The sequence below is a fragment of the Saccostrea echinata genome, unplaced genomic scaffold (genome assembly GCF_033153115.1).
Source record: "Saccostrea echinata isolate AGI-Se365-2 ecotype Australia unplaced genomic scaffold, CSIRO_AGI_Sech_v1 ptg000054l, whole genome shotgun sequence".
Lineage (NCBI taxonomy): Eukaryota > Metazoa > Mollusca > Bivalvia > Ostreida > Ostreidae > Saccostrea > Saccostrea echinata.
The window spans coordinates 26,786,746-26,808,961 of record NW_026889803.1 but is presented as its reverse complement, the minus strand read 5'-3'; the positions used below and the strand labels follow the sequence as shown (position 1 = coordinate 26,808,961).

Below are 22,216 nucleotides of genomic sequence, written 5' to 3'. Positions count from 1 at the left end.
CCTTTCCCAAATTTGTAGAGATTTTTGCTATATAATAACTTAGACAGCACACGCATCGTAAATATATGATATCAAATAACAATTTATTTGCATAAACATTGACAAATACAACATGAAAATTTATATCATCATCTAGGAATGATCAATAATGTGAGCAGCAAACAGGAGGAATTATAAACAGTTATAAAAACGATGCTGACACGATCCATAAAACTTACGATGTCCTATACATAGAAACTATTAGGCCTGTTTCACATAAAAAAAAAATTGAAACCACACACCAAATCATGCAGCAAATTCAGCGCATTAGGTTTAATGCTGTGAATGAGCTAAGAAAATAATTCTCATATTCTTTAAAGGAAAAAAAATAACACGCATTTAAAATGCAGAGCAGTTGATTGAGAGCAGATTTTTGTGAAGCAGGTCCCTGGAGTATGTAGATGGACCCTTCATTGTTGGAAAGCCTCTCATGAAAACGAAATAAATAATATATATAGTTTATACTAATGGATGATTTTTGAACAGGCAAGATTTTACATCATTAATTCACATACAAGAGATCACCTCTCAAGGCAATCCAAATTAATCAAATATATTTCTTTTGCATATAAATAGCACCATTTTATATAAATCTTATATTAATATAATTAAATTTTGTTTTACTGATTGAAAACACTCAAAAGGAATAAAAAGTATCAGATGGAGCAAGAAGACTTAGGTCCATGAAGCTCACCCGAGTAACATAGGAATTTTTAAACTTATAAATCTCAAACACACATGTAAATGAGAAAGTGTGAAATTTCAACTTCATGAAAAACAATTATGAAGTTAATAGACAAATCATACAGAAGATGATAAAGACAACAACCACTTTAATCACAGGTTGTGATCGTTATACAACAGAAATATACACTACAGGTCTGCTACCATTTTGCCCATGGCCTCAAATGTGCACAATTATACAGTATGCCCAGAGGCACTCTGCCTCCCTCAAAAATGTCATCTGCCCTATCCTTTTAAAAAAAAATAGACCTATTGTATAAAATGTACAAAAAGTCAGATAGCGGGGTGTAACAACAAATCCTGGGGGTGGGGTGGGGGGAGTTGGAGTGGGGTGGGGGTGTTGTTGCTATTAACTGTATAACTAAAATGTTGCGTAGTGGTAATGTTATGTGCAAACTAAAATTTGCTCAAAATACACCCCCCCTTTTCAGCTTTTTCCAAAGTGATAGCACATTTTTTTTTTTAAAATGGACTCCTCGGTAAATCTTAGTTGAGGTGTGCACTCAATTCCTTCAAAGCTTCTCCCAATTCCTATATGGAATGCATCCATTATTCATCAACAAGTCAAAAAAAGTGTCACCTTTTTTTTTTCGTGTACATGTATCTCTTTTGCTATACAGCCACCTTATATGTGACATGATAGCTCAGAAAAACATTTCATTATAACCAAAAGAAAATTTGTGACATGTTTTGATACTGTGCATGAAGCCATTTGAAACAAGTTAAATCTGAAAAGTAATGCTGATCAAAGAAACTTACATAGACAAATGACAAACTTTAATCAGGAAAGCCCACTTGAGATTAGGCTCAGTTGAGTAAGAAATTAAGAACCGTACCGTGTGTATTGTCAGGAAATGTCAACAAAGCTACTTAAAAATCTTCAAACCTTCTAACAGACTTATTAAAAAAACAAAACTCATTCTTCGTTAAATAAAAACTTTCCTTTCTACAAACAGGTATCTCATTAACTTAAAGGTGTAATATTTTCTTAAGAACGTGCAAGAGATTCTTTACAAAATTTCAGCACTAAATGCACATATTGGTTCAAGTGTCTGTTGAAATGAGATGTTTGTTTTACAAGGTGATTTGTTTTTAAATAAATTACATGTATATTAAAATAATTGCTCAATAATCTAACAAATAATTGGAAAATTCCCAAAATGTGGATGTAAAAAGCACCAAATTTAATCCTCAAGCATAGCTTTCAAAGTTTACACATCCATAATGCTGTGATTCATATCAATCTCCTCTGCCATTCTGCCCAGAGCAGCTAAATCCCTCTCGTGATTGTCAAATTTATGTGCAATCAGTTTCTTATAAAAATGAAAAGCAAAAACCAAGAATACTATTCCAACAGGTATAACGATGCCTGTGGAGGCCCAGGCAGCTGCCACATTGTGTCCCACTTTTACTGTGTTAAACTTCACCCAACATATCAACACTATTTCCGCTAAGAATAACATGATGCCAAGTCCCGTAGAAAAAGCCCATGCCATCTGAATGAAGAGCTGCATTTTTTCATGAGGAGACTCTTTGACGGAGTTGACGTTATGAACATTACTAACAGCTTCAATGTGGGGTAAAATGCAAGTGCTCACCATCAATGCTAGCAAATGAACAGACACCAGTAAAGTGGTGCACACACTGAATGCTATAACAAGTCCTGAAGGTACATCACTTTCAATTCCAATCTCCACAAGGGCTACCTGAAGTGAAAATACTAATTGAACAGTACATATCTAAGGGAAAAAATCAGTTCTCCATCTATAACATCTAATTGTCATTTTTAAAAAAATGATTATCCTAATAGTAAGTTTATTTTCATACATGTGAAATCTGTAGGTTTTGCAAAAAATAGCTTGCATTTACCATTATATTTACCGAGTTGTTGGCTGGTGAAGTTTTTTTTCCAATTTTTCTGACACTATCACATGTGTACAGCCTTGTTTGTATAGTAGCCTACCTAGTCCTAGTTTTACATTACAATAATCACATCCTCACAAAGTCAGGGGTCCAGAGTCAACACGTTCCCGTTTGATCCCGGGTTGACTCTGGACCCCTGACGTTGTGAGGATGTAATAAACATAGAAATTAAGGATTAAAGTTAAACACTAGGCCGTAATATACCACTTTATGTGAATGCTTACCATTGCAAATCCCGATAACAAAGCCGATGTATTGCTGGAAGCTTTTAACTTTGCCCTGCTCAGATAGAGTTTTCTCCAATGTGGCGCATTAGGATGTGAATTCATACTTCGACGAAAACTTAGCAGCTTTGGAGATAATCTTGAGTTATCCTCGTACACAGAGAAAACGTTGTTAGATATATACGCAAGCATACAAATTAAGGCAGGTAGGCCTACTTCTAAATTTTAAGTGTTTACAAAGCTGTCAACCATTTCCCATATTGTTTTACTGTCAAGTTTTGCAATATTTAGGATTGAATAGATTTTTAAAAAACGAAAAGGCTTTAATAATGTTTTAATAAATATGCTTTAAAAAGCATTCTTTAATTTAAAAATTAAATTTGGATTCATAAATGTTATTTCAGTATTTTGACATTCTTCATGCTACATTAGACATTTTTGAAGGAATAGATTACAGCACTTCTGACATGACCCCTCTCTCAGTTGTTATCACGTGGTCTGTATATTTATATACGTTCGAAGTGTGACGTCAGAGACTTTGTATGCACGCTAAACTGTGAAATATAGAATTATTTTCACTGATATTAGGAATATGCCCCCAAAATAACTTTTTTCGGCTTATCAAAATGACTGATTCGCCAGAGGCAGGACGCAAATTGGTAGGTTAAGGACTCAATAATGTTCAAAAAGTTACGTGCTAACGATAAACTGTGATATGAAGTAAACCTCTGCAAGCAGCCATTTTGTATCATACTGACCACCAACAAAAGAAATGTAGATTTTTAATAAATTGTAGCAATGTAATCAATATCAAAGTCAACATAATATTTGTTTGGGAATAACTTTTTTGTAAATTTTGTTTAGGTGATGGGCTATTTAATTGTGAATTATTGTGCAAAGATGTTATGTGAAATTGTGTAAGTAAAATTGGGGAAGAGCTTGCAAATTTATCGTATTAAAACATTTTGAATACTTTTAACTGTGTGCTGAAATTTTATGTAGGAGAAGAAATATGAAAACAAGCTACTCATGGTATATTAAACAGAAATAAGTTTGTTTTTCGTTTGAAAACACCCTTTTCTTGACCCCGCAAGTCAACTACACGTGCCCAAGTTTATTTTCTTTTCCTATTTTACAAGTGAATTTATAATAAAAGAATTCTAAAGTGTCTTTTTTCAGTTGCAAATCTAGGAACATATTACAACTTGTGTTTTCCTATGGTATATTCATTCATCAAAGAAGGTAAATTGTTTTCCTTACATGAAAGGTTCTTCCCGTTGACTAAAATTAAACGAATATAATGTGTTCCATATTTTTTTTTCAAAGTTTGCTACATATTCACATATATATACGCAGAGTTGACTAAAAGTAATTGAAAGGTTTAATAAAAAGAAAAAGAAGTTTTCAAATGAAGCTAAACGAGAAAGGGGTTCAAAAAGATACATGTTTGTAATGCATTTTTTTCATTTGTTTCTGGAACAGCAAATTTTATTGAACAGTAATACTGGATAAATGTAGGGATAATTTATACGTTTTTATAGTTTTCATTCTTCATTTATCAGTCAATGTTTCTTTTCCAAATGGGAAAGGGGAATAGATGGAATAAAAACGAACACATTAACTATTTTTCGTTATATCCTTACATGTACGTGCACATGCATTACTTCCGCGAAAACCGAGTCGGACTAATTTTTGTCCTTTTAGCAATTGTATAAACATAAAAAGATCATTATTTGAAAAATATTGAAGAAATAGAAAGAAATAGGGACCGTGGTATGCAACTGCGGTGTACTAAGCACTTGTAGGAAAAGCACAATTAACTGTCCCTCTCCCTCTTTATATACTTTGACCGGGTGCAACACTCGAATGTCGATTATGTCGGCAAGGGATAACTTTAGAACACATTCTCGATCCTAAAGTGTTTTATTTAGTGTGTGGAATTTTCATTTATGATTCTAACATTTTATGAAGACGGACTGGTAACATGATCATATGCAAGAAATAAATAATCGAAACTTACCTGCAAAGGTTATATTACTCACAACGCAAAAAATGGCTTGCTGCATGCTTTCTCGATAATATCGAAAATCATCAATATCTGTTAATCATTTTCATGTAAGAGAATTGTTTTTCCCAAATCTGCAATACTATAATTATTTCTTTTTTATTTATCTTCCTACAATTTGAAAATAATCTCCTTATTCCAAATTCAAAGTTTCTTGAAGTTACTTATTATAAAATACGCGCTTCAGAATACAGTGAAAAGTTCGTATAGAATATTAACATGAGTTGTATAACTAACACCACAAGCTAATTCAAAATTAAGGAGAGAAAAAAATAAGTTGGTTCCGATGAAAAGGGTCTCGTCTCCTTCAGAATTACAAGAAAGTAACTTCGCAGTTTTCAGAAATTGGACTAATGCCATTCAGTATGTGAAAAATAAGATTTTTAGAACAGAAATACAGATTTTTATTAGAACGGTAAGCATTCAAAATCTTCGATTAAGATTTCGTTTATTACAAAGATTTCAAAATTTAATATTCGTCTTTTGGCGATGTCGTAGATTACACCTTTAAAGTATATATACTACTGGAGCTTGCGAAAACTGGAGGTAAAAGTTATAGAAGCTGACAGGACTGTCTAAGGTAGGAATACGGCAAGTCAGCTCAACACCAAACATGCACAAAAGCAAGGCAAGTGATCGCTTTTAACAGCAGAACTTTAAAAAAAAAAATCGGAAGATTTATTTAATTGTGCTTATTTCTATGATCAAGGTAACTGAGAAATCTTAAGAAATGGGAATTGATTTGAAGTCAAGTAATATTATAGTAGATATTTTTTTTTATACTGTAATGAGAAGAAATTTCATGCGAATTGGTAATTTTTATTTGGGGGCAATGGAGGGGGTAATGCGGATTTCGGTGATCTACACAAAGGATTAAAATTTAATTTTCTTTTTAGTTAAATTGATGAGTATAGCGTAGCTTTTTTTTTTTTTGCCAACTCATGAACAAACTACATAGCAGGCCCAAGCGAAGATACAGTAAAATCACAAGGATGGATGTAGAATTGGATGTTCATTACCTCAAAACATTAACTAAAAAACGGGGATTTTTGAGATTTATTATTTTCACTTCCCTACTTTGTAGTTGATGGGAAATATGCTAAATGCGGAAAGGCATTCATTTTCAAAGAAATAACAAACAAAAAGTAACATATCTATATATTTAAAAATTTTGTTAGTCTTTGTTTTAGGATATATAATTTAGCATACATTTCAAGGTCTCGCCATTATCATCATCTCTGTTTGTATATATGAATTAGAGAAAGCGCGTCGATTTTTCCTTGAATGGATTTAAAGGTTATTCATGGCACGTAATGTTTGGTCCATGTGAGCGTCATTGTTATTGAGTACCTTATTTTAGTTAGATGCACACGTGCATTGCGCGATAACGTCTTTAAAATAATTTTGAAGTAGTATAAATTGTCTTGCGTTTTGCAATCATTGATAACTTTAGGAAGGCAAGAAAAAAAGTTTAATATTTGCATTTGGTACGATATTTCTCGTTGCATGTTAATCATATCACGAGGCAAGGGGTCGCATTATCGGCGGACCCTTGGCTCGAATAGTTTTTTGAAGACGGATGATTTGAAATCACATGCACGTTCATATATATATATATATATATATATATATATATATATATATATATATATATATATATATATATATATATATATATATATATATACTAATGAAGTCACATGCACAAACATTATTTTTCAACTAATGAACTATATTGTCTATATACATTTGTCATACAATATTTTTTTAACGATAGTATCATTAAGTTGCAAAATCTCAAAAATAAGAATATGAAGTAGATTTGGTTTTTTTTTTTATTTTATATACATAATAACAAATAGATAAGGCCATCTTTAAAAATTGTTTGGTTGCCCTCTCCCGACCGACTGGCTAAAAATGACCCGACTCGAAACTTTTTTTTAACCCCAGGAAACAATTATTTTATTTTGTGCATTTCAGAAAATAAATTTTGAAAATTCAACATTGATGTTAACATTTTTCTAGGAAAAAAAATTCCCACCTACCTACCGACCCAAATTTTTCATCCTGAGTAGGGAGAAGGCAAACCAACATTATTTTAAAGTTTGCCTAACTATCATAAATTTATTTCTCACGTCTTAAGCACATATAAAACACACTGTTCTTGTTAATTATGGAGTGCAAGAAACTCAACGACTTAAATACATTTTAACGAATGTTACACCATTGATTATGTCTATATGTCATGGGTTATTAATGTAAATTGATTAAGAGGCTGCTAAACATTGGATGTTATAATGTACCAAAGGAGGAACATTTATCTGTTTTTAATCAAGCAGGAGAGAAAGAATCGTTCCTTTGCGTGCTTTTTCTTTTCTTTTCTTTTTTGTTATTTTAGAAATAGAATCATCACAGAAATTTTGCCTAGTAAATAACGGAGAAACAGCTTTAATAGTTTCACGATTTATGTTTTTTTTCATTTTCTTTTGGAAAATGTTTATTTATATATATAAATATAATATATATATATATATATATATATATATATATATATATATATATATATATATATATATATATATATATATATATATATATATATGATAATAATAATAATAATTAGATTTAATAAGATTAGATTTATCAATATATAAACCTTGTTTGATTTTGAAATGAATATTTGTGAGTTTTGTTCTCTTAGTATTTGGTTCGCTGCTATGCTTTTACTAAATACATATATTTACTAAGTAATGAATTAAAGGAATTCAAATAATGAGTACACGACAATGATAATTGTTGTGTATACTCCTATGAATTTCTTATAATTCATTAATTACATGTAAGTTAACGATAATATTGCATGTTTGGTCAACCTGCCGAGTCTAATAAAACCATGAAGACCATTTAAGTAAAAAAAAATTTTTTTTTTATTTGGTTGACATAGAAACAGCGACAGATATAGGTCGGTTAGTCACGCGTGAAGTGCACCGTAAATATGCATACACGTGGCGTTAGGGATATAATGAGGTGCTCCGGATACATTGTTGAAGCATAGGAGGGTGCACGCTTTATTTATTTATTTATATTTTTTCCTCATTGTTATGGATATAAGTGCAATGTTAAACTTGTAAATCTTAACGGGTGTTCAACGATGAGTGAGTCAATCGATGAAAGTGAGGAAATAGGGGATGGTAGGAATCTAATTCCTTTACGCGAAGAAGATGAAAATGCACAGTTATTTTTAAGCAGATATTCTGACACTGGAAAACTAGTCATCAACATTAAAGTAATTATGTCGATATTGCATCACAATGTACATAACGTATACAAAAGTATAAGATGAATGTATTATAAATGCAGTTTGGTTAAATTGACTGCATAGCGCACTGATTGACACCGATAATAAGACAAGCACAAGTGTATGTAATGCAATATTGTAAACATTAAAGAGAACGAGGGAGAAAAAACATTATATAGTTGTTGATTTGGATGAAATTAAATGTTGTAAATATCACAGAGGGTGAAAGAGAGAAAGCATTACACAGACGTTGATATGAATGGAATGCAAATGAAATAATTGCAGAGGGTGAAAAAGAGAAAGCATCACACAGACGTTGATTTGGATGTAATAAAAAGTTTAAATTACAGAGTGACTGAAAGAGGAAGCATTACACAGACGTTGATTTGAATGTAATATAAATGTATTTATTACAGAGGGCGAAGGAGAGAAAGCATTACACAGACGTTGATTTGAATGTTATGTAAATGTATTTATTACAGAGGGTGAAGGAGAGAAAGCATTACACAGACGTTGATTTGAATGTAATGTAAATGTATTTTATAGAGGGTGAAGGAGAGAAAGCATTACACAGATGTTGACTTGGATGACGATGACATTGATGGAAAGAGAAGTTATTCACTGGACGAAAAACTCAAATCAAACAAGTACAGTAAAAAGTATGTCAAGGAGTTAAAGGGCGAGGGTAAGTAGTTCAGAAGGATTGGCATGGGTGGGGTTTGGGGGGTCAAGGAGTTTTAATTTAACATTGTGTTTCAAATCTTGTGCATATTTTTATCAATGCTGTGTAGATAGACATATGTTGAATTATTTTCATAAAATTATCTGAAAGTTTCAACGTCTAATATTAGTACACCATTTAATTTCTTTTTTAATGATATATTATATAATTAATATCTCCGAATTATGGCTATTCTTCTCTCAATAATAACAATAGATAATTTGCCAGACATTTAGAACATAAGGTTAGCACTGGAAATTTTATAAATGATGTTTTTTTTTCTAGAGTTTGGTCTGAAGTACATCCAAGAACATGGCCTTGAATTTCCTCTTGTGTTTTTTGACAAAACAGGTCTGGGTCTCCGGTAGGTTTCTGAGTATTTACTCTGTACTGTACAGTGTGATCAACATTGAAAGTAAAAAATACATACATAAAGCTATGATTGTCAGACTTGAGATATCCATTCTTTCTTTTTGTAGAGTTCCAAGTGAAAACTTTAAGGTTTCTGATGTCAAACAATGTGTTGGTAAGATAAGCAACATGACCTTAAAGTCCAAAGATAGATAATTGGAAAAAAAATTTTGGGTCATTGAAAAAATGTCAATTTGATTTTTAGATAAATAAGTTAAGAATTAAAATTTTTTCATTGAAATCTCTTAAATTTTTCTGTAAGAACATAATTTGTACAAACTTTTCATGATATATTCTCGGTAGGGAGCAGACGAATGTTAGATGTGATGGATGTCAACACTCAAAAAGGGATGGAGATGTCCATGCGTGAATGGGTCCAGTATTACGAGAATCCGGAGCGACAGAGACTGCTCAATGTCATCAGCCTGGAGTTCAGTCACACCAAACTAGAGAACTATGTGGAATCGCCCAGTTTTGTAGGGAAATATTACATGCAACAAATAGTTTTGAATCATTTTAGAAAACATCAGAAAATACATTTTTAGGGTACCTCAACAAAGTTGGGGGAGCTTATGTAATACCCTCCGCGTCGGCGTCCCAGGTTAAAGTTTTTGAGCAGATTTCTTTTCAAGTACTTCTATGCCCTAAATTAATAAGAGATGCATGGAGGATGCTTCAGCTAAAGAATGACAAGGTTAATGTTTTTGGAACAGGTTAAAGTTTTTGGAGCAGATCTCATTTCCAAGAAACTATAAGCCCTATATTGACCAAACTTGCATGGATGATACATCTAAGAATGCACACAACTGGACTTGCTTTGGATGCTGGATTTGACCTACATTTTCTGGATGAGTGACCAGGTTAATGTTTTTGGAGCAGATCTCATTTTCAAGTAACTATAAGCCCCATGTTGACCAAACTTGCATGGACGATACATCTAAGGATGTACACTACTGGACTTGCTTTGGATGCTGGATTTGACCTACATTTTCTGGATGAGTGACCAGGTTAATGTTTTTGGAGCAGATCTCATTTCCAAGTAACTATAAGCCCTATGCTGACCAAACTTGCATGGATGATACATCTAAGGATGCACACTACTGGACTTGCTTTGGATGCTGGATTTGACCTACATTTTCTGGATGAGTGACCAGGTTAAAGTTTTTGGAGCAGGTCCATTCCCAAGTAACTTTAAGTCCTACTTAGACCAAACTTGCAAGGATATTGATCTTGGGATGCAGGCTAACTAGAAAAGAATTTGATTTGAGATTTGCCTTACTTAAACAAAAAATGGACACAGTAGAAAACTCACCAAATCATGTATCAATTTTTTTTAACCTTGACCTTCCTTTACTATATATTGTTCACAAAAACTCAGTTTTAAAGAAACTTTTCAAGATAATTTCATCAAACTTCATACACTAGAACAAATTTTCATATTGTATTACTAATGAACCCTGGGTGAGGCAATTGTGTCCTATAGACATATTTCTAGTTCTTCTAAGAAATTGAGTTATAGAATAGTGCATATAGGTACTTACTAAGAGTTTATTTCTCTGAAATAGATATTAAACTCTTTGTACATGTAATTGATAATCGAGTTACATCTGCGTGTACTTTTTAATACATAATAAATATAGATTTTTGGGGGAAAAAATGTCCCTTTGGTTGAAGATGGTTTGGTCAGTTTGAACATATTTCATTCTGTTGCTGTTAGGTGAGACAGATGGACTGGGTGGACTCTGTGTGGCCGAGACATCTGAAAGAATGTCAGACGGAGTCAACTAATATCATCGAGAAAATGAAATACCCCAAAGTGCAAAAGTAAGATCTCTGTTTTGAGAACTTAAGAATATTATTTTGATGCCAATGGGACTTTGAAATTCTATATTATCTCTTTAATGAAGAAATGAGGTTATTCTATCCAGAATTCTTGTTCTTCATGTATAATTATTGAGCAATAACTCTTTATTTTTCAATATGGCTTATGATATTTCTTATATGGCTGCAACATCAGAAGACAATGTATCACTGCCCTCATTTAGTCTCAAAGACAAATTATTTTTTCAGGCAAGAAAGCTTGTTCCCTTCAATATTTTTCCATCTTTAGGGCCCATCTTTATAATCAAAGCTTATGATATTTGGCAAATAGGTTGTACAACATTTGACCTTGACTTTATCTTGGCTGGAAAGTCTGTTCAGGCCAGAATACTTGGATTTAGTTATGTAGAATGTGGATACACCTCTGTATGACCTTGAACAAATTTAGACAATTTGAGAAGGAGGCATACTTTTAGTGAACCAAAATCACATATTTTAGCTATTTATAACAAATTTAGACAATTTGAAAAAGAGGCTTACTTTTAGTGAACCAAAATCACCTTTTCTAGCTACATATAACAAAATTGGACAATTTAATAAGGAGGCGTACATTTAGTGTACCAAAATCACATTTTCTAGCTATTTATAATATCTTCACAATGTTTCCAGCTACCATAAGAATGCTATGAGTAATATGTGCTTGAATTTTACAGATACTGTTTGATGAGTGTACAGGGCTGTTACACTGACTTCCACATTGATTTTGGTGGCACTTCAGTCTGGTATCACATTCTGCATGGAGAGAAAGTATTCTGGTTAATACCACCCACACAGAGAAATGTGGAGATATACACAAACTGGGTCCTGTCGGGGAAACAAGGAGACATTTTCTTAGCAGATCATGTCGAAGGCTGCCAGAGAATTGAGCTTCTGCAGGGATATACTTTTATAATACCATCAGGTAATCATAATCAAATACGACTAAAAGACAGTACAAGATCAAAACTATTGTATTTGACATTGTAAACTATAGATGAAACTGGAGGTCCACCCTCTATGAGTTGAATTTTTTTTGTTATGAAAGGTTTTTTTTTTGTAGATCTATACACCAGTGAATATGTTGTAGAATTTCTACATGTATAAGAACAACTTTAAAAGTTCTCCCCAATTCAATTCAATTATTTATAAAAACCTAAAGAGCACTTAAAAACATGTGTATATATATCTTTGTACATGAACTGTAAACCAACTGTTATTCATGTCATCTTTTATTCGTGATTCGTCAGTTTGAAATGAATCCGTGACAATTAATTTTCGTGACTGAGGAAACATTCTAAATAAATAATAAGCAAAATAAATGATTCACGGCGATTAATATTCGCGAGTAAATGTAGGTCACAAAACTCACGGATATTTCTCACACGCGAATAAAAGTTGATTTACAGTATATTACAAAACTGCATTGTATTTCTTTTATAGGGTGGATACATGCAGTTTTCACCCCTAAAGACTCCCTGGTGTTTGGAGGCAATTTTCTACATAGTTATAATATAGAAAATCAATTGCGAGTCTCAGAAGTGGAGGACAGAACTAGAGTGAGTATGATTAATTGTGAAAAGAAAAATTAATACAGTGATCATCTAAAGAATTTGTAATTCTAGTTTATTTCAATATGATTTCAAAAAAGGAGGAATTCACTATGCTTTGCGATACTCTTGCCAGACTGAATAAAATACCAGCTCTATTAGATACTCGTAAAATTAATCAATCTTGCACCTTGGTAATTTTACTTTCCTGAATTGATTGAAATTCAATAATTTTGAAAGAACTTTAAAGAGATATTCTGTGATAAGCTTACACTATGTTGATTAATTTTAGGTCCCACAAAAGTTTCGCTACCCTTTCTATACAGAGATAGCATGGTACGTTTTGGCAAGATACGTTACCTGCATCACTGGGAAACAGTGTCTAGAGATGCCTCCAGAGGACAAAGAAAATGAGGACAAAAGAGAGTTGTCTCCCTTCTTACATGATGAATGTTCACAGGATGGTGACAACAGTGTTCAAAGCCAGAGGCCAGCTACCCCAAAGCTGTCCAAGAGTGTCACTATTGAACTCACCAGAATAGATCAGTCCTCCCCAAAACACAGATCAGTCAGTGATGAGGAAAATGTCACCCCTCAGTGTGTGAGGTCTCCTCGCAAGTCCTCTTCTGACAGCTGTAGTTCAGCTGACACGGAAATATACGACAAGTCTGAGGACATTTTGGGATCTTGTGCCAACAGTGAGTTTCAGGAAAAACAAATGGGAGCAAAACAAACAGTTCAAAGGAAAATCAAGTCAAGTGATTCTGGATATAAGATGGTTCATAGTCCTTCTCTGAAGGTCAGCAAGAGGGAAAATAAAACTTATTATTTGACAAAGTGGGAATTAAATGGACTCTCGCAGTTAATTCAGTGGATAGAAGAATTGCCTTCTGCCAAGAAAGGTTATCCTAAGGATGTGCTTGATCCAGAGATGTTGTTAAATGATGCAAAGGTAATTAGTGGCAGATCTGAGGGGACAACTTCATTAATTAAGTAGAAAATCAAGGGGGGCTGGAATGACTAGCTCTAGTAAATCTGATTCTCTTCTAGACACAAATATCTTAGTTACAGTTAATGTTTGAATTTTAAGATGTCAGCCAGACATATGCAGCTTTTTTGGGTGTATATTTTAACCTTCAGGAGCATTTTGTAAAAATTAAATGTCAAACTGTTTCCTTACAAAAAGGACTTGGTGAAGAAGACAATTTTCGAGTGTCTTTTGATTTTTCTTTTATTTCAGCAATTACTGGACGATCATGCCAATGATGATCAGCATTTAGCATGTAATGGAGAGCCTATTCTAGTTTGGCCAGTCTCAAAAAAGGTATGTCAAGACTCGTAATCAGCATGGCATTGGCATTGAATCTTAGGTCATTTCAATTGAAAATAAATTGTTATAATTTACAGCCTCCCAAACCAAAAGTATATAAAACAGGGAAGGTTATAAAATCACAGCAGTCCAAGGGTAGTACATGTATCAGACGACGAAGGACGCGCTGCAAGAAATGTGAGCCATGCACAAGAACAGACTGTGGAGAGTGTAATTTTTGCAAAGATATGAGAAAATACGGGGGCCCAGGGCGCATGAAACAGTCTTGCAAGAGCAGGCAGTGTTTGGCAGTAAGTATATCAAAACACTAATTGAAATCAGGGTTTTCCCTAAGAATTGAAATAGCAGGGGACATAAAAAAAGTTAAGAAGGGGATTTGGGGTTCCTCCCCAAACAGGGGGTTGAGGGAGAATGCCAGAATAACCAGGGGATTGATTCATTATAGACAGGGAAATTCCCCGGCCTCCCTGTGAAATGGTTGGAAACAAATTACATTATCCCGAGTAAGTAGTATGTTATGTACATTTAAACAAACATGGATGTACATGCACTTCTGTTATTTGCTTTTATATTAAGATAGGAACTCAGAGGAAGACATTTATTTGACATCTTAAATATCTACCTACCAACAATCCAGATGTTGGCTCTCTACATACAATGTATTTTTCTCTTTTTTTTTCAGCCTGTAATACCCAATGCTGCAGTCTGTATGATATGCGGAAAGGATGACCGTGTGAAATCAGCAGAAAACCCTGAGGAGATGGTTACCACTCTTATGGAATGCTGTATTTGCTGGGAAATCAATCATCCAGAATGCCTCCGTAAGAAGCATGAGAATTTGGAGAGTGAGGGAATTATTAACGAGGACTCACCAAACAGCTGGGAATGTCCAAAGTGTTGTCAAGATGGCAAACAAGGACTGTTCAAGGTGAGAAGTTTACTATGATTCATAAATCAGTAATAATATCTGTTAATTAAATTCCCAGTGTATTTACAATTTGGACAATATTTGTGTGAGATGAGGCCATTTGTATTGCAATATAAGGACAGTGTCCTTATCAATTGATCAACCCAGTTTCATTGATTCACTTTCAGATGGTCTATAATAACTTCAAAATGAAAAGAAAGATAACGAAGATTTATGATTTATTATAGTAAATAATAGAAAATAAAATAACAAAAATTAATGCTTAAGTACGGGAAAATAGGAAATTAATTTCGAAATAAGATACCTGTTAAATGGCCGAAAGAGGGAGAGGGGAAAGAAACACAGCTTTACATAAGATTTAGAACAAATGAATTTAAATAACAAAGGAAAGGAGACTCCAGAAAGTTTCAATATAGATAGAAAACAAAATGGATCAGACTTCAGATTACTACATTATAAATGATATTCTGCTTTATATATTTTGTGTATAGAATAAGTTTACACGGATTAAGAGGGAGGATAATCTGTACAGTCCCAGGGCAGGGAGCCCAGCATCTTCATACGATTCCACCGCAGAGGTCAAATCTGAGTCAGAGGCAGAAGGCAAGAGGGTGGTCATGAAACAGCAAAAAGAATATACAGTATGTTGTTTATGTTTACAAGGTTACAACAAGCTTAATACCTTTAAAGAATGTGTACATTATAATGAATTTGTGTACTAGTATACAGAGTTACTTTCAGCCTGTGTTATTTTGCCCTATCAAACTGGCAAACGATTTCACCCCATTTTAAATTCATCCACTGACATGGACAAAGTGAGTTAAAAAAGGGCAAAATTTCCTTGTAAACATTTCATAAATATTTATTTCTACAGCTAAATCTTACAAAACTATTTGATATTTATATTGTCCATTTTGAGTACTGTGGAATCATTACTGTTTGTGGGGGACCGATGGTCATGGGTCACCCTTGCCCATGAATTTACATCCCCTTGAATATAGACTTTTCCAACTCTACCAGTTCTAATCTTGTATATTTACAAAATACCCACAAAATAATGTCCCCACTAATTTGATTACATACAACTATTGACCTCCATGAATTAAAATGATTCCACAGTGAAAGAAAGATGTACATAATTATCAAAATTGACTTGTAACATTCAGAAGAGGAAGTCGTAGAGACTTGATAAAAATGACCTTTTGGAATATTATTGATCTGTTGTTGATGTTGCTTTCTTCTTATCTCCCACTGAGTAGCGTACATTATATTTCAGCAGCACGTGGACACAGAGGAAGACTCCTTGACAGAAACAGAGAACAGTGTAGATGTCCCTCTGGAATCTCCTCCAAGTCAGGTGACAGAAGTAGTTCCCAAAACATCACCCGGACTGACGGTAAAAAAGGAGAAAAAGTCCCCCTTACAACAGTCTCTGAAAACCAAACTATCACCCAAAAAGTTTGGGATCAAGAGAAAACCAGGCAGACCAGCAGGCTCAAGTAATCTACCAAGAAAGGTTTGTGAAGACCAGAGTTAACCCCCCCCCCCCCCCCATCCCCTTCCCTAATCACAACTAAAAGTGTAGGGTATACAGTAAAACACACTTATAACAAAATGCCAGGGACAGACAATTTTGTTTTGTTATAAGCGTAATTCATTATATTCATGAAGTTTACAATATATCTTAGAGTCATTGGGAATGAAAATCACTTCACTGTAAGTGTGAATTCATTTTAAGCATGTTTGCTATAAGCCTGCTTAACTGTACTTGTAAGAACATGGATTATCAAAGTATGTAGGTTAATAAGCAACATCGTGTTTACCCTCAAGTTAAAATTTGAGGGGGAGAGCATATGATCAGATGAGCAATTGCTTCTTTTATGTTAAAAGTGGCTTATTCCTTAAGTAAGCAAGTGTCAGTTCAACTTCCTTTAAAATAACATTTAAACTAAATTCTTTTAGAATTTTTAAATTAAGTTTTAATTTAGCCAAAGAGTACTTCTCATTATAGAAACCATCATGGCCCGGTTCACCAGAGAAAAGTTCAAAAAAGATTAAAGAGACAGTAATTACCAGGTCAGGTCGTAAAGTGAAGAGATCCCCACAGCTGTCTGACGAAAACATGGAGTCAGAGTTTCCAAAGAAAAGACCAAGACGTGAGGTAGTTATACCGCGGAGATATCTTGATTAGTTCAGCGTTGGTGATCTGGGCAAATGTGAATACTGCAAGAACTTTGACTGTATCAAGAAAATCTAAGATTCAAAAAAAAATTCTTGGTGATGAAATTATCACTGATTTTAGGTTCAAACATTTTATAGACAATTCATAATAATGAAATTTATCAGATGAAATCAAATTTGAAGATCTAAATTCAATGTCATTTTGTTACTTTTTCTTTCTGAATCAATTTGGTGAAATAGTTAATGGTGAATAGTGTTAGCAAAATGCTGTTGTTGGGTTTTTTCCTTCAGTATTCAAATGTGCATGTGTTCTTTTTTGTTGATTGTACTTAATTCTTTAGATTGTCAGGATTATATCTGGATGTACACAAATTTTACAAATTCAATATACAGTTTTAAAAAATCCATTCAACTAGTGTTTATAAATATTAAGTTGCATGTTACTCTTTTGTATATTTTGTATATTTCGCACAAGTTTTTTGGAAATTTCCTGTGTATCAAAGTATTTCTTGCCAACAGTTCAGTCCAGATTTTAGTGGAAATAATGGTTTTTCTCTTATCATTGACATGAACTGTACTCAGCTTACATCTTGCAAATGGTGAACCATTTCCTGTTTACATAAATATATATATATACTATATATCATCAAACCATTGCTCAATTTAAATGTGTAAGATACTTGTAGTTTGCTCTTTTTAACCCATATTCTGTAAATTTGTTCACTCAATGTTTTTTTTATGACTCTCATTTAGAAAGCTCATTTGTTTATAATTTTGTAAATATGCCAACATTGCAATGAAAGTCATTCTTTTTCTCTAAATATTACATCAGATAACGCTAACAGATAAATAATTGATCGTGATTTTCTTATAAGGACCTTGTAAAAAATAAAATAATCTGGATATTAGATCTGCAAGATCCCTGAAGAAAAGAGAAATTATTTAATGAGGCCATTTTTAAACTATTTCCTCTGATGGAGCTCTTCTGAAATGAAAGCAGATTTCAATTTGGAAAGTCGTGTGACATATGACATGGGAGAGAATCTTACATAGGAGTAGGCAAATTGAATTCAAATATTTTAGAAAACAGTTTCAACATTTTCATTTAGTTTATCAGAACAGTTTTATATTTAGTAATCTGTCAAAACAGGATTATAATAATAAAAAAAAAAATACTTCTCACAACTTCTTGATTTAGACTTGTCTCTTCTGCCGAAAATATATTTTCTGCACTTTTTCATCATTGTTTACTTCTTCTTTTACAAAGCAAAATTATTTCAGAGAGTTATTTCCCTTTTTACTGCTTGGCCTACTTTTTATGCTTTCATTTATGGAAGAGTTTTGACATGGGAATTATTTGAAATTGTTTTTTCCTTTCTCAAATATGTAAAAGAATAGATTTTGTAAATTGTATGAAATATCTGTTAATCTTTTAGAATAAATTTGATATGTTGGAATCTCTCTCTACTGTCTTGTGTAAGGTTCAGCATGGTGTGCCTAAATAATGACTGAAGTCCTTGTCCTTCCAGGGCTTTGCATCCAGACCAGATGACCAAGGTGAAATGGAGGACAAAGTCATGGAAAGTCAAGGTCTTCTGTCATCCACTGATTGTAAAAATGAGGCCACAGATTACAACTTTTCCTCAGAAGAAGTGGAGCACTTTAAGTTTTTTCCAACAAAATTAAAAAAGGTTAGTGGAGATAAACAAAAAGTGGAACAGAAAAGGGGACTAAAGCAAACACAAGGAATAAAACGCAAGTATGGATCAACAAAAAAAGCAAAGAAAGTTGAAAATATTAAACAAACTACAAAGGGTATTGAAATGAAGAGTAGTGGATCTAGTGAAAGTGCACCAGGAAAAGTAACAGAGGTGGTGCAGAGAAAGTTTGTGGTCAGGCCCTCAGCTCCTCCACCACCCCCAGATTGTGTAGAACTTGAAAGTGGGGACCATCATCCTCTTGAGAGAGTTCACTGGACCAAGATTTTCTCATTTTTGCCTTACCCAGACCTGGCGAGGTGTCTGTCTGTTAATAAAGCATTTTACAGGTGGGGTATGAATCATGAGCTTTGGCCAAACATTGACTTGAGCAAAAGGAGAATATGCCAGCCACATTTAATAGGCATTGTGAAACGTCAACCAAATGGCCTGAAATTAAACAATGTGGTAATGACACAGCAACAATTATCTTGGCTCCTGGCACGAATCCCTCTCCTAAAGAGACTGTCCATGTCCTCATGTTCATGGGCAACAGTCAGTGCTCTCTGTTTTTCCTCATGTCCACTGTTGACAGCATTGAATTTGAACTGGATGCTGGGACTGGACCATGTTCACTTCAAGGATCTTGTTAGTCCGCCAAGTGACCTGCGACCTGGGATGAATGACGTGAGTCGACTTCATTTGCTGACCAGTTTACACATTGCTGGAACTGAAATTGAAGATGAGTCATTGCAGCTTATTCCCCAGTACGTGACTAAATTGAAGGAACTTGACATCAGTTATTGTCCAAGAATTACAAATGAAGGAATCAGAAAACTTCTGGAGACCAGTAATGCAGTGCTCACACAGTCTCTTCAAGTGATAGACATTTCTGGCTCTCGTGTGTTAACAAGTGTAGCACTTGACTATTTAGTGAAGTGCATCAATTTATCTGTGGTGAAAATTCATAAGTGTTCAAATATTACTGCCATGTCTGTGCAAAAATTTCCCCGAAAGTCTGTCAGATTTCTGAAGTAAGTTGTACATGATGTCGTGGTTTTTGTATTTTTTGTAATACATTGAGAGACCCAGTAATACATGTATTCAGAGATGTGGAAAACTATGAAAATTTATGATTTCAGAATTTCATTTTACAGATATTAGAATGAAGTAATCATTCTCTACATTATAAAACACACATTATTGTGTAGTGGAACATATATTAACAGCACCTTGATTGGTTCGTGTTGATGTTTAGAATATATAGTAGATCTGATGACATTTCAAATTCATTTATGAAATTGAATGCCATAAAGTTACAAAAGATCTTGTTTGCACCTCTGGAGGAGATCTATCATTTATCTTAATTATTTAGTAGCTTATTTGTTTCATAAAATGAAGATCATGCAAAATCAATTATACACATTCATGCCCATTCAGTACACATATAACTAGAAGCTTCTACATTACATAGGCTACTAGACCACTTTCTGCTTTGTGCACTTTACTGGGTAACCAGAGAAGAGAAATAGTTGATTATCAGATGAAGAACATCTTTCTATTGTTTTTCATGTAAAAATTATGTTATCCAAATTATTTTCCCCACCTGAAAGACATTCAGTCATATAAATGTAATAAATTGCAGAAATTAAAGTGTTTTTTTTTTTTGTTACATGTTATCCAGAAAGTATAAAGATGTATAACTTATATTCCTGAATTGGTGTTCATATATATACGACCAGTATATTACTTTTCCTTTTTCTTTGTGTAAATTTCATGGTTTGTAAAGCCAGTTCCATTGTGTTGAACCATTGAATTTTGTTAAAAAAATAAAATGATCTTTGTTTAATTGATCAGATGATCTTGTTTATTTTCATAATAAAGCTGGAAACAAAAAAGGATATGTTATTATCCTCAATATTTGTTTTCTTTATTGGAGGAGTTTTGGGTAAGTTGTTTGAAAAGTTATTATTTAAATGTCAAAAGCAAGCTGATTTACAACTCATATATGCCTCAACAAGCAAGGTCTTGAATGCTAAATATTCATTTTAAAATGTCAAAAATCCCGTTTTTTTTAAACCCCCCCCCCCCACCCAAAAAAAATCGAAATTCAACAAATATAGCTGAAAAGGTTTGTAAAAATAATAATTTACCCCACCCCACAAGGTGAAGTGATTCTTACAAAGTTTAGTATTTACTACATGTATTAATATTGCGGGGGTGGGGTGGGGGGTAGGGTAACTGTAAACTACGAAAAGAAACGACGTTCACAGGTACCCGCAGGATTACCAGTCTCACAATTTCAAATATTGTACAAGAAATGAACCGAGATTTTTTTTTTTCAAAAGGGATCTAGATCAAGGTCTTCAGAATAAAGGAGCCCAAACTGGTTGCATTAAAGTGTGAATTATAGTTTCTAAATTACTTGTAGAAATGTAAATTTCCTCATGGGGCCATGAACCTCTTCCTATTTATTTGTATATGGTTACATTTTCAAATGGACGTCTTTGTTGGACAAAAAACTACAAATAAGGAAATATCTTTATATCTTCATAAAGTCATTTGCTCTGTCTTCTCGCTGCATGCTGCTTAGTAATACACTGGTCTTTGAGATTTAGATTTATACTTACGTATAAAAATACCGGAACTATCTCATTTTCTTATTGAATCTATGATGAGGTAAAAAAGTAAATATAGTGTATAAGGAATATCTTTTTTGATGTTGGTGATCAAACAGTTTGCCCACGTGACAATTTAATGCAAATTATCACGTGAGAAATGGTTTGATCACATCATAAATCAAAAAAATAAAGACACCCCCCCCCCAAAAAAAAATAAACTACACAGTTATTCCTTGAATACAATGTAAGCAACCTTCAGTACAAAAATTCATATATGAACAGAGAAAACCAATGTTTAACAATACAGTAAACGCGATTTAGAGATGGAAATATTGAATTCAAACAAGCAAAACTTTATAAGAACATTCTGTTCGTTTATTAAAAAATATCACTAAAAGGTGCTCCTTAACGCGGTGAATATCTATAACTGTGATATATCGTGATTCCTTATACTCAGACATGTTATGAGACTCTGAATTTTTTTGCCATTGTTTTTCTTTCTATGCAGAACTCTGCGTATAAATAGATGTGAACCATAAACCTTGCATTTTTTAACAACAACAACCAAAAAAAAAAAAAAAGAAAAAATGCCAGTGAGGTATGGATCACAATACTCAAGGTCATAAT

At 33.3% G+C, this 22,216-nt stretch overlaps 2 protein-coding genes across 3 annotated transcripts; one reads left to right on the top strand and one right to left on the bottom strand.

Moving 5' to 3' along the window:
- Positions 1–64: 64 nt before the first annotated feature.
- Positions 65–3,199, bottom strand: LOC133171682 (calcium release-activated calcium channel protein 1-like). The gene is made up of 2 exons (XM_061306467.1): positions 2,931–3,199; positions 65–2,489 (listed from the first exon to the last, which is right to left on the bottom strand). The coding sequence occupies exons 1-2, from the start codon at positions 3,120–3,122 to the stop codon at positions 1,995–1,997; spliced, it is 687 nt and encodes a 228-aa protein (XP_061162451.1). The 5' UTR covers positions 3,123–3,199; the 3' UTR covers positions 65–1,994.
- Positions 3,200–3,443: 244 nt separating this feature from the next.
- Positions 3,444–20,784, top strand: LOC133171681 (lysine-specific demethylase 2A-like). Of its 2 annotated transcripts, none has more exons than XM_061306465.1 (16): positions 3,444–3,589; positions 8,840–8,978; positions 9,300–9,378; positions 9,494–9,540; positions 9,729–9,901; positions 11,143–11,249; positions 11,960–12,207; positions 12,726–12,841; positions 13,125–13,784; positions 14,073–14,156; positions 14,240–14,452; positions 14,845–15,090; positions 15,582–15,731; positions 16,367–16,606; positions 17,102–17,251; positions 18,801–20,781. In XM_061306465.1, exons 1-16 carry the CDS (start codon positions 3,557–3,559, stop codon positions 20,004–20,006), a joined length of 3,891 nt encoding a protein of 1,296 aa, XP_061162449.1. In that variant the 5' UTR covers positions 3,444–3,556; the 3' UTR covers positions 20,007–20,781. The 2 variants fall into 2 exon arrangements, with proteins under 2 accessions (XP_061162449.1, XP_061162450.1); XM_061306466.1 differs by having other exon boundaries at positions 3,496–3,589; positions 16,370–16,606; positions 18,801–20,784.
- Positions 20,785–22,216: the final 1,432 nt, after the last annotated feature.